The 12,171-nt window shown below is 30.1% G+C and overlaps 1 protein-coding gene across 1 annotated transcript; it reads left to right on the forward strand.

The window, feature by feature from the left end:
- Positions 1-6,028: 6,028 nt before the first annotated feature.
- Positions 6,029-11,766, forward strand: KNAT7 (homeobox knotted-like protein). The gene is made up of 5 exons (XM_085668103.1): positions 6,029-6,910; positions 7,020-7,140; positions 10,665-10,855; positions 10,963-11,094; positions 11,268-11,766. The coding sequence occupies exons 1-5, from the start codon at positions 6,638-6,640 to the stop codon at positions 11,406-11,408; spliced, it is 858 nt and encodes a 285-aa protein (XP_085524229.1). The 5' UTR covers positions 6,029-6,637; the 3' UTR covers positions 11,409-11,766.
- Positions 11,767-12,171: the final 405 nt, after the last annotated feature.

The raw sequence follows: 12,171 nt of genomic DNA on the forward strand, positions 1-12,171 counted from the left end.
CTATTTTCTTCCTTTATGTCCTCATTCTCTCTCTTCAACTTTTTTCTCCAAATATTTCTTCTCATTTCTAAACAAATATAACAAATAAGACATTTCCTTTCTTCATTTTTTTTCAATAAAGACATGCCTACTAAACTTTTTTCTTTCTTTTTCAATAAGCAAGCTGGGAATAAAAGAAAATGTCACCTCATGAATTCACTTTAATATGGGTAAGACCTAGTAATATTTTATTAAATAAATTAGTTAGAACGTTTATATATAAAAATTATACATTTATATATCTAGTTTGTGTTTTTCTCTGCATGTTCTCTAAATTTAAAGAAATTTTTGACAGTAAATTTTCTTATAGTTTGAGGCGTGTACAGTCAGTAAAGTGTTGACCGATTTGGATCAATGTAAAAAATATACAGGATTGTTTGACATTTTTGTTATTGACCAAAATAAACATAAACACTTAATTAATGTTTGAAAATCAAATTGAGAGATTAAGGACTATAATTTAGTAAAGGACAATTTGAATAATATGTGAATAATTAATTATTTCAAGAATAGGAGTTATTATCTGAAAAGATAATCCAGCAGAATCGGTAGTCTAACAGTTAACACCAAAATTAAAAGTATTATTAATATATTTTATTGTAACTTACAATTTTATTAATCAAAATATTTTTTTAATTTATCAAATTACTTCTTTTACTTAAAATTTTTCATTATTTCTTTTTTAATATTTTATTTTTCCCTTAATTTAAACAATTTTGTTTTTATCTTTTTCTTTTAAATATATCCTCCCATCTATTTTGCCTTTCACAAAAACATCTAATTATAAATTTTTCAACTGAAACATTTGAGACCGTTACAAATAATATAGAGCACAAAAAAGTAAAAGAAAAAAAACATAAATTAGAATGATATTTTTTTTAATTACTTTAAAGTTAGTGCAGACAATAAAGACGCATGTAGGGGCGTGGTGTAGTTTCTAAAATTATGATATGGTTAATGTTGTAAGCATTTGACAGTCACTTTATGAGGCTTTAACACTAATTGCAGTGAAATACTAATTCTTTTATCAGTGACACAAATCGAAGAGAAACGTAAAATGTGAGTTATATTGTCAGCTTTAAACGTTTCTTTATGAAGTACTTCTTACACACAATCTGACTTAAGAAGTATATTAGCTGCACAAGATTTCCAGTATTTTCCAAAAACTTTCTCAATCCAATTTCACTTACTAAAAATATTAACTCAATTTTATATATATAATGACCATTATGGTAGGTTAAGTTTTCAATCTATTCCCAATCCCCTTTAGCCACTAACCAAACACATGGTTGGGTCAATGAAGAGAGAAATAGTGTGCAATAATCATGAATTATTATTGTTTATTTCTCAATAAAAATTAATTAAAAATCGGTAAACATCATTTTCATATTTTAAATGAATTTGCATAGGAATGATATTATGGGTGCCTTTTTAGCATTAATTAAGCATTTTATGAATTGCCAAACTTGTTTTATCTTATGTTAGTTCCTTCTCACTTGATACATTTAGTGTTATCATCTACATCGATTTTTGTGCATATAGTCTTATAGTCATAACAATCATTAATTATTGTACCGTCTGGAGAATGACTGATTTCAACATGCTCATTTCGATTTCGACCCGATAAATATTTATCATGATTCAACGAGTTTCAGTCATGGGTCGAGGTGACGAGCATTTGGACCGAGCAGGATTTAGGTCGAGCAGGATTTGGGCCAAGCAGGATTTAAGTCGAGCAGGATTTGGGCCAAGCAAGATTTGGGCTGAGCAGGATTTGGACCAAGTACGATGTGGGTCGAACAGGATTTGGGCCGAGGTGGTTAGTTTGTTCCTAAAAAGAAGAGATTTAATATCCAACGAAAAAATAGAAATTTGTTACTAATATTTTGTCACACTAACACGTCTTCCTACAAATCAGGTAGGTAGGAAACCTATATAAAGGATAAGAGAGAAAGAGATAGATAGACATTTTTTGGAACCATAACTACTGAACTCCAGAAAGAGAAGAACACATATCTATTAGTATAAGAGTCAGATGGGTAGTTTGTTCTTGGTTTTCGTCTCACTAATTAAGATTCGAGATCGGAACAATTATACATGCAAGGACAAGTTGGTTTAAATTTAAACATTAAATACTTTATATATAATATACATATATTTTAACTCATCACAATACATCATAAATTGCAATGATAATTTTTATTCTTACCATTTGCATTAAATATTTTCTATTAAATTTAATATTTATCATTTAATGAAGTGATTCATGCGTTAATGGAAAAGATATAGCACCAATAAAATATGAGTCCAGCCCACACATAAAAGATTAATACTATTTTTAACTAATAACAAAATCTTAAGATAATAAGTCAGAATCTTCGTCCTTATATAATACTCAATTTTTTTTATTTATACTCAATATAAATCTTAAAATCACACTTAATTTCTATAATACTTTACTATATCAAATATCTAACATTACACGTACTCATAAAGAGTTATTACACACACAAGGAGTTTTACCCCTAAAGATTCACATTATAAAGATATATACATAAACCACCCAAAATGGTATGTATCATAATAATGATCTCATTTCTATCATGCTCATAATATATAGAAACGTGTATTTTCTTCATCCGATTTTTTAGTCTTAATAATACTAAGTTTAAGAATAAGTATGATTCTTTTATCCTTGCAATTCATCCACTTTTTGACCACAGGTTTGTATGGTCTTAATTTCTAGGGCGGTAAAATTACGTGGCACATCTTGGAATTTAGCTGAAATAAAAGATACGATGTATTTCTTGTTACATGTAAAAATATAAGATATATATATTACAAAATGGGGAAAGCATTCACGTGCTTCTTATCACACTCTTTCTCTTCTCTACTCATTCTCAACCACACAATCATCCACTACACTGCACCAACTTTAGACCTAATCGCATCTTTTAAATTATATTTTTCCATATATTCTTATCATTATTATTTATTTTTGTTCTATCAATTGTCTTCTTCTTCTTCTTCTTTATTTTTCAGTGTTTTTGTACAAATTCATCTTTTTTTATGTTCCTATATTCATAAATATTATTTTAAAAAAAAAACTGTGTACTTGTTTGATTGATATTAGGACAGTTTCCTTTCCATGTTGGATCGCTTCGCATGTCTGCGCTTCAAAGCTTGTTTTTATCGCTACCTTCCTCCTTTTCAAATATGTACATGTCCTCTTCTATTTTCTTAAAACATTAAGTTATGTTAAATTAAAACGAAGATAAATAATCAAATATAAAATGAAAATTGTTTATAAAAATTTGATTTCATTAAATTTTAAAATTACTGAAAGAAAATTAAAGTTTAAGGTAATTATTTGTGAAATAGAAAGGAAATAAATAATAATAAATTTTGATGATGATTAGAAACAATCAATTACTTAACTTACATGAAAATGACTAAAGGGGCCCGCATTGTAAGATTGTGGAAATACTATCTTCTTTTAACGAAACAATGTGAAATTAGAATTATGGTTCCTCTTTTGATCTTTATTCTTCCGACGACGAAAAGAAAGAGATTACATAAATGGAGAAAATGGAAGATATGAGATGTTGCTTCAAAGGTTTTGATTCTAGTCTTATGGATAAAATGCTTCCTTCTTTTACACGCAACACCTACTCTTCAAACAAAAGTAACCACACACAAAGTAAAAAGAATATTCATTTCAGATTTTTATATCATTTTTTCTTTGCATTTGCTTTATGCATTTTTTAACTTTTCTTTTTGATGATTCAACCACCAGTTTTCTAAAATAGACAAAATAAATAAAAAAGAAAACACAAATTTCAGTATGTGAAGACGTCCGTGACTTGTTTTGTTCTCTTGCAAATTGTCATCTTTATTTGTTTGAGGTGAATAAAAGACTATAAATTTATCATATTAAGATTTTAAATTAAGATTGATGTTGGATTTGACTCATATTTTATTAATGTTATATATATTTTTGGTGATCATCTTTTGACAGATATAATCACAATTTATAATATTAAAAGAGTTAAATATGTTTTGTTCCCTTAACTTTAAGTGAATTTTAGAATTAGTTCATTTTAAAATTTTAGACCAATTTAGTCTTTCATCTTTCAAAATACGTGTATTTAGTCATTTTAATCAAATTTTGTTAGGTTTATTTGATGTTTCGTACGTATTTCATGATTGTATTTGAGTTGTTTATACTGTTTGACATATTTTTGCTTTAATGTTAAGTCAAATATTATTATGAAACGTACTTGAAATGTCAAATAAACTTAACAAAATTTGATTAAAAGGACTAAATCCACATATTTCAAAAGATGAAAGACTAAATTGGTCTGAAGTTTGGAAATTGACTAATTTCAAAATTCACAAAGTTAAGGGATAAAAACATATTTAACCTATATTAAAAATGTAAAATCAAAAAGAAAATTTGAGTATATTAAAATATTGATAGTTATTATTAATTATGCTATAGTTGAAAGTCTCGCATTATATAAAACTATGATTATGAGGGTGTTTTTGAGTGAAAGTTGGTGGTGAGTGAGTATGTTTTTGTTGTGTTTAAAGAAAGGGGTTACTTACACAACATAAACACTGTCCCTTTCTTTGATTTCACCTTCTATCCCCTGAATACTGCAATATATGAACACTTGTTATACACAATTAATTTGCACAACAAGTAAAGAAGATGGAAGATGAAAAGCATAGCACCACCAATTGTGAGAACCAAACATTGACACCTCAACCTTCAACCCACTTTATCAACAACTAACAAAATTAAACTTAAATGAAGGTTGGTGATAAAGGATATATACATCTTTATTTTATTTTCTTTTTTAATATATATTTTTTCTTACTTCAACCCATATTTTGCTGTTGCGTATATATTAAATATCGTCGGTTAATTTAAAACATCAAATTATTATAACTAATCGTTTGTTTTTCTTTTTGGTACAACTAACTGTTGTTGAATTTTGCACTCACCAAGTTTCTCTGCCCACTAATTAGTTGAATTAATATATGACCCATAATAATAATAATTATATGTAGTTGTCGAATAAAATTACTCTATCAACGATGAAATAAATATAAAGTATAAGTTAAACTAACCACTGGATTAATTAATTCATAACTGCACTGTCGGTGGTCTTGTTTCGTATGATTAAAATGTTAATACACATTAACTCCCGAAAAAAAAAACTATGAACACTTTATTATAATTTTATTTCTAGAACTAACATTATTGGTGTGTGACAACAATAGAATAACCGTAAGGCTTCACCCAGAAGCAGTTACGGTTACACACATTGCTTAATGCAGATAATTATTATTTTTTAAATCTATTTAAAACACACGGCTAATTTAATTCATGGAAATAATATAAACAAATATTTGGCATTTTGATGACGCCAAAAAATTGCGACGCACATGTTGTTAATTCAAGAATAGTTAATTCTGTGTTGTATTACGTTGGGATAAAACCTAACCTATGAAGTTTTGTCATTGCAATAGATGAAACATGTTTCTGTTATTGTTGAGGCAGAGAATTACTTTATATGAGGGACAACCATTTATAAGGAGACAGAAGGAAAAAATATATCTTTATTAATGTTTTACAAATTACGTTAATCTATGGTAACTTTGAGATCTAACATCGAAGAAGAAAGCATGTGGATTGGTATAAAGCTCCATAATATCTTCGGTGTCCTTAATTCTTTATATACTTTTGTAAACAAAATAATAATTCATTGAAAATTTGATAGGATACATGTAAATTGAATGATTAAATGTATTTGAATAAAGTAAAAACATTTGAATGGAAAGAAAATGAAAAGTGTTTGACATGTTTAAACAAAGTTTTAGCAGAGTCCTTGAAGTACCTAATTGTTTTGTCTGTTTGTTATCTCTCTTCACCTTTAAAGGCACAGATTTTTTTCTTTGGTGGTGATAGGTGTGATAAACTCAAACCATCGTCGCCAATCAAATCAAAGTACCTTAGCCTAAAAATCCATTATTGTTCCTTCCAGATAATAAAAAAAAGAAAAGAAGAGGAAAAAGAAATGAAGGTGTCAGGTGACAGAAGCAGCTTTATCTTCTTTTTCTGACCTCGCTTCCATCCCCTTTCATAGTAATGATTCCGCAGCTTACTCTTTTCTCTGTCTCCCTTCCTCTTTCTATTTTCTCTCTCTCTTTCTCTCTTTCTCTCTTTCTTAAATAAACAAAACAAAACTTCAATCTCTCTCTCTCTCTCTCTCAACCGTGTTTAATGCCTTTGCTTCACCCTCTTTCTCTGTGTATGTAAAATCTTTGTTTTTATCAGAGCTCCTGCAGAAAGTTGTGTCTCAGATCCCTATAAACACCGAAAACGATACAACTCTCTGCACTCTGCACTCTCTCTCTATCTCTGAAAATCATCATTTACAATTTTACACACAACCTATTACCGAATAGGGTGGTCCTCAACCTCAACCTCGCTCATTTTTCTTTCTCTTTTTTTCTCTCTCTGTCTACCCTATATTATTCTGCTCTGCCTTTATCAATCGATCCATCGCACTCTCTAAAAATTGAGAAAATGCAAGAACCGAGCCTGGGAATGATGGGCGGGTTAAGCGGCGAGGTCTCCGGCGATCACCACCGTCAACTGAAGGCGGAGATAGCCACACATCCGCTGTACGAGCAGCTGCTGGCTGCACACGTGTCGTGCCTCCGTGTGGCTACTCCCATCGACCAACTCCCTCTCATCGATGCTCAGCTATCTCACTCTCACCATCTCATACGCTCTTATGTCTCTCACCATACCCACTCTCTCTCCCCCAATGACCGCCAAGAACTCGACAACTTCCTGGTAAATATACCAAACAAACAATATTATTATTGTTTTTTTTTTCTCACAAAACAAATTAATTAACACAATTTCATGGATCCCTGTTGTTTGTTTGTTGTTACCACCGCAGGCACAGTATTTGATAGTTTTGTGTACTTTCAAAGAACAGCTTCAGCAACATGTCAGAGTCCACGCCGTCGAGGCTGTCATGGCCTGCCGCGATATCGAAAATACCTTACAAGCTCTCACAGGTATTTACCGGTTGTTACTTCGTTTCTTTTAGAAAAAATATCATAAAAACGAGTAGAATGTATGATGTTGCCATTTTTTTTTTCTGTGAGGAGTTAATGGTGGCAAGTAAAATTAATTTCTCACGGTGTGAAAGCATTTTTTGTTTCTTGTGATTTACGCGATTTAGCTGAAAGGAAAGGAGGTACATAATAATGGTATACATATTTTTTTCTTTTGCAAAAGTTTTTGTTGTCGAGTTAATTAGACTAAGGAATGGGGTGGTGGGGTCTAGAAATGTTATCTGGTGGAGTGTACAGAAATGGCAATGGGAAGAGTTAGTTAGTTTGGTGAGGAATGGTAGACCCTCTTCTCCCACTATGTCACTGCCAACAACTTATAATGCCGTGACCCAATAATTTTGTTCCTGAAAGGATCTGCTACACACATATATATTTATCCCTACAATGCAATTTTCAGTAAGATTTCTTACACCATGTTGTTTTACTATTTTACTTGTATGTATATATTTGTAAGTATTTGATTTAAATCAAGTATAATGAGACAAATTAATTAGCTTGTTTTAAACATTGGAATGATTTTAAACATCTCCTGACAAAGTATTTAATTAGGAGATGACAATGATTTTAAACAGTAGAAAATGAGAGATTTTGGAGCCTTGCTAGTTTGTTATCCCTGCTATAAAAAATCCCACATGAGTTTCTTGTCAATCTGCATCATGTTTTAGTACTGATTTGTTTTTACAAGTTGGGATACTGGTATAACAAGCTTAGTTCACATATTATTTATTGTTGAGAAGATAGAAAATAGAATAGCTAGGAAGGGAAAAGAGAGAACAATTCACAAGTTGATGTAGTAGAGAAAATCATAGGACTAAAAAAACATTAAGTTGATTGTAATAGACAAACTTTTTTATCCTTACAAATATGTCTCTATCTTATGTATAAGTTGAGATAGGTGGAGAAAAGATAAAGAGAGCATAAAAAAGATGAAGGATAAAACATTTAAAAAAACGAGTGTGAAAAATATCAAAACTCTTTCTTAAAAGGATCCATATATTGTTTCCATGGAAGTGCATGATGAGGCTGTCTGACTAGTGCATATATGCTGCGTTCGAACCAGGCTGGCCTGTGCCTATAACGCATAAACAATATTGAGAAGTTCTAACGCACCCAAAGCTGAAAACTACATGCCAAGCTTTATATCACAATATTTACTCTTACAAATAATTCAATATGATTTTAATAAGTCTTCTTGTGGTTAGTATTAGTCAATCAATCATAAACCGGTATATTTTTTTAAATATCACTATAAAAAAGTTTATGAATTGTAGTTATATGACACTATAAAATATCTTCAATTACAATATATTACTTATTTATTATAGAGCTTTATTTAACCAAAGGGTTGATCTTTATTTAATATTTAATATTTCAATGTTTCTTTCTGTTTTTCCGGCCTTAATCTTTTTATTTAATGTCTATAAGCCTTAATCATTATTTTACAAAAAGTATTTTCAAAAAATCTTGTTACTTGTGATAGCTTTTTGGAACAATATTTGTAGAGCTAATGTGAATATATATAGTTGTGGCACATTGTTTAATAGTATCTTGACATTAATCCAATTGAACACTTCATAAAGTACATGCTTTAGAAGACTGCTTAAATAAAGAATTGAAATCTATTTTTGTAGACAAATATTAGTAATATATTTGACAGTAGTTTTTAATGACATTTTCATTATATTAATTTTTTAACTTGTATTCTTAGAACACTCCATATGACACTCTTTTATTGATTATTATCCTTGAAACATTTAAATTGTTTTATTTAAAATTTTGAAATTTATTGTTACTAATATATTAATTACCATGATTTAAAAAAGCCTCTTTTATCTATGTAGTAGAGATTGTTGAATAGTTGCTTTGCTATTATAATTTTGGCATGTTAGGAATTCAATTTTACACCAATTTTGTTATATTAGGTCTTTATTTTTTTTAGGATTTTGTTTCTTTGGAAATATTTTAATGGTTATGTATCAATTAATTATACCAGGGTGTATCAGTGGTTAGTTTAGTTGAGTTAGAAAAACTATATTAATATAATCACTTCAATTCAATAGAGTGCATTAAGTACTGTCAAGAGTAGGAGTGAACAAAATTAGTTGGACTGAGTTGAAATTTTCAGATCGAGCAAATTAGAAAAGCTAAGTGTCTATAATAAAAATTTACTAAATTAGTAGTTATAGTAGTTCAGTGCACTGCTGAACTGATTTATTTCATGACGGTTCAAAAATGAAAAAAAATATCAACATGAAAGTGTTGTTGGATTTAGCTATACAATATCAAAACATAAAATATTATAGTAGCTTATTTAGAATTAGTAGTAACAAATTAGTAGCTTTGCAATATTTTGAATATTTTATTAGAAGTAATGAATTAATAGAAATATTAAGAATAAGAAAAGTGTTGATTTGAAACTAAAAATAGTATTTTATAACGCACTGAAAAAAATTCAACTAAAAAACAATTTAATTTAAATATTCAAATAAAATTCACAAAACATAAAAATAGTGCAGATGAGTATATTCAATTTATTTTTCAAAATTCTGTTTAATTTCTTAAAATTATTTTTTCTGTTTAATTCAAGTATTACACTTGTTAAAAGCTGACTTTAACATGCATAGGTATTAGATACATGAAGAATTTCTTATATAATATTAAACAAACGATAAGTGATAAGTAATCTAAATTTTACTTTTCTGGTTTAAGCAGATATGGTAGATATAGGGGGAATTTTTATGGTTATTTTGATATCCAACTAATCGTCCACCTCATAATTATGGATGATATGACTGCACATATGGCGTATTAAGTGGGATGAAGAAGAGATATTCAACTGACCCTTTAGGACATCTTCAAAGTATAACTCACTTTAGGATAAAATAATTAACTTCAATTCGCCTGGTCAATGTCATCTCTGAATTATGATTAAAAATAGATGATTAGTCCATTATTGATGTTATCGGCAACTAACTTTATTGCATGCTTTTATGTATGATTAAGATGTGTCGAACATTTTGGCACTATTCAGACCCGTCACTGTTCCACTCAAAAACCAAGGGCCCCTTCTATCTGTACTTCTCTCCCTCACCTGCACTTTCTTTCAATTTCAAATCACCAAGTTGCCACCCAAAATTTATGCCATGCATTTTCTGCTCTAACCCTTCAAATCGAGCCAAAAGAAGTTTCCTTTGCAAGACTAATTACTTCTTAAGTGTAATTTCAAAGTAATTACAAGACAATCCAAAGATGTCAGACACAAACCAAACTTGTTCCCTCACCTGTTAGAGAAAAATATTCGGAGTATTGAACAAGAGTTTTTTTTATCAACCATACTATGTTTTGACTACCCTTTTTTCCATGTATTTCTTCAGTGACAAAGATGAATTTCTGTAGTTCCTTTTGTCGTTAAAAATGTTCTCAAAATCAAGTCTTATATGGACTTCTGTTTAATTATATTTCAGGAGTGAGTCTGGGGGAAGGAACTGGTGCAACAATGTCAGATGATGAAGATGAGTTACAGATGGATTTTTCTTTGGATCAATCTAGCGCTGAAGGGCATGACATGATGGGATTTGGTCCCTTACTTCCTACAGAATCTGAAAGGTCACTGATGGAGAGAGTTCGTCAGGAACTAAAGATTGAGCTGAAGCAGGTCATTCTTGTACTCAATATATATACATGCTACCTGTTCTTGCAGTTTACATGCAGTTTTACTATTTTCCGTAAGTTTGAATCACCAACCAGTTTTAGTTTCTGCAGGGTTTCAAGTCAAGAATTGAAGATGTCAGGGAGGAAATATTAAGGAAACGTAGAGCTGGGAAATTACCAGGTGACACAACTTCCGTGTTGAAGAATTGGTGGCAGCAACATGCAAAGTGGCCTTATCCTACCGTAAGTGAACACCTTCTCATCAATATTTCCATAGTTTTGTGTTTCGCCAAAACTTGTTTCTTAGCTAAGAAAGAGTTCATGTCATACCCAACATTGCTACTATAAGATTCTGCTAATTGTGACATTTATGATACAATAATGACCTCTGACTCATTGAGGTTGGTTTGTTTCAGGAAGATGACAAGGCAAAACTTGTGGAGGAGACAGGGTTGCAGCTGAAGCAAATTAATAATTGGTTCATCAATCAAAGGAAACGCAACTGGCACAGCAACTCTCAATCGGTTACCTCTTTGAAGTCGAAGCGTAAGAGGTAGACATATTTTGTCCCAACTATGTGGAACAGCTAGCAACACAACTTATATAAGAACTTACTATATATATATGCTTATTTCTGATAGAGTGTAGTCTCCCTAAGGATTCCGATAAGATGCAGAAGATAGTAGATGGGTTACTGTAATGTAAGATAGCTGAAGAAAAAAAGCCTGCAAGTAAATTTGTGGAATTTAACGTATGCAAACAACTTTTGTTTTAGGTGTGGTTATGCCTCTCTTTTAACGGTCTTTGTAAATTGTTTGTTACTTTTCTGACCGACGGCAGAATTATTACTGTCACTACACACATCATTGGAAGATTTTCGCGGTTCTTTACAATTATATATGTTCTTTGATCCTACATATTTGATCTTTTATACCACTCCAGTTCTTTTATCAAAAAGAGGAATAAGATTAATTTCTTTTTGGATATTAATGTTGATATTTATTCTTACAGTATTTTGTCATCTATGGTAGAAATTAGTGAAGAAAGAAGCATGCTAATGAGTAATGAAGTTACAGTAAAGAGTTCAAAAGTTGGTTCACATTAAATATAATCTAAGCACAGCTTATAGTTTGCATACACTTTAGTTAATAATTCGTAAATTAAAAAACTATAATTATTTATTTATAAAATAGTCCTGTGTTTGAACTCGTCAAATTGGGCAAAAAAAAACGTTTTTAGTTTTATTTATTTAACTTTCAAACTTTAAGACGAAGTATGTAAGTTGAGGTTGCTTTAGTTGCCTTTAATTGAAAAATAGGT

The sequence above is a fragment of the Vigna unguiculata genome, chromosome 2 (genome assembly GCF_037176805.1).
Source record: "Vigna unguiculata cultivar grain cowpea cultivar isolate G323 ecotype 2 chromosome 2, ASM3717680v1, whole genome shotgun sequence".
In the NCBI taxonomy this organism is placed as follows: domain Eukaryota; kingdom Viridiplantae; phylum Streptophyta; class Magnoliopsida; order Fabales; family Fabaceae; genus Vigna; species Vigna unguiculata.

What these genes read in the sequence shown, in the direction of transcription:
- KNAT7 (XM_085668103.1), top strand. Translation starts at nt 6,638, where the DNA reads ATGCAAGAACCGAGCCTGGGAATGATGGGCGGGTTAAGCGGCGAGGTC. An exon ending in TACCTTACAAGCTCTCACAG is followed by an intron (nt 7,141 to 10,664) that starts GTATTTACCGGT and finishes ATTATATTTCAG; the next exon opens with GAGTGAGTCTGGGGGAAGGA. An exon ending in TAAAGATTGAGCTGAAGCAG is followed by an intron (nt 10,856 to 10,962) that starts GTCATTCTTGTA and finishes TAGTTTCTGCAG; the next exon opens with GGTTTCAAGTCAAGAATTGA.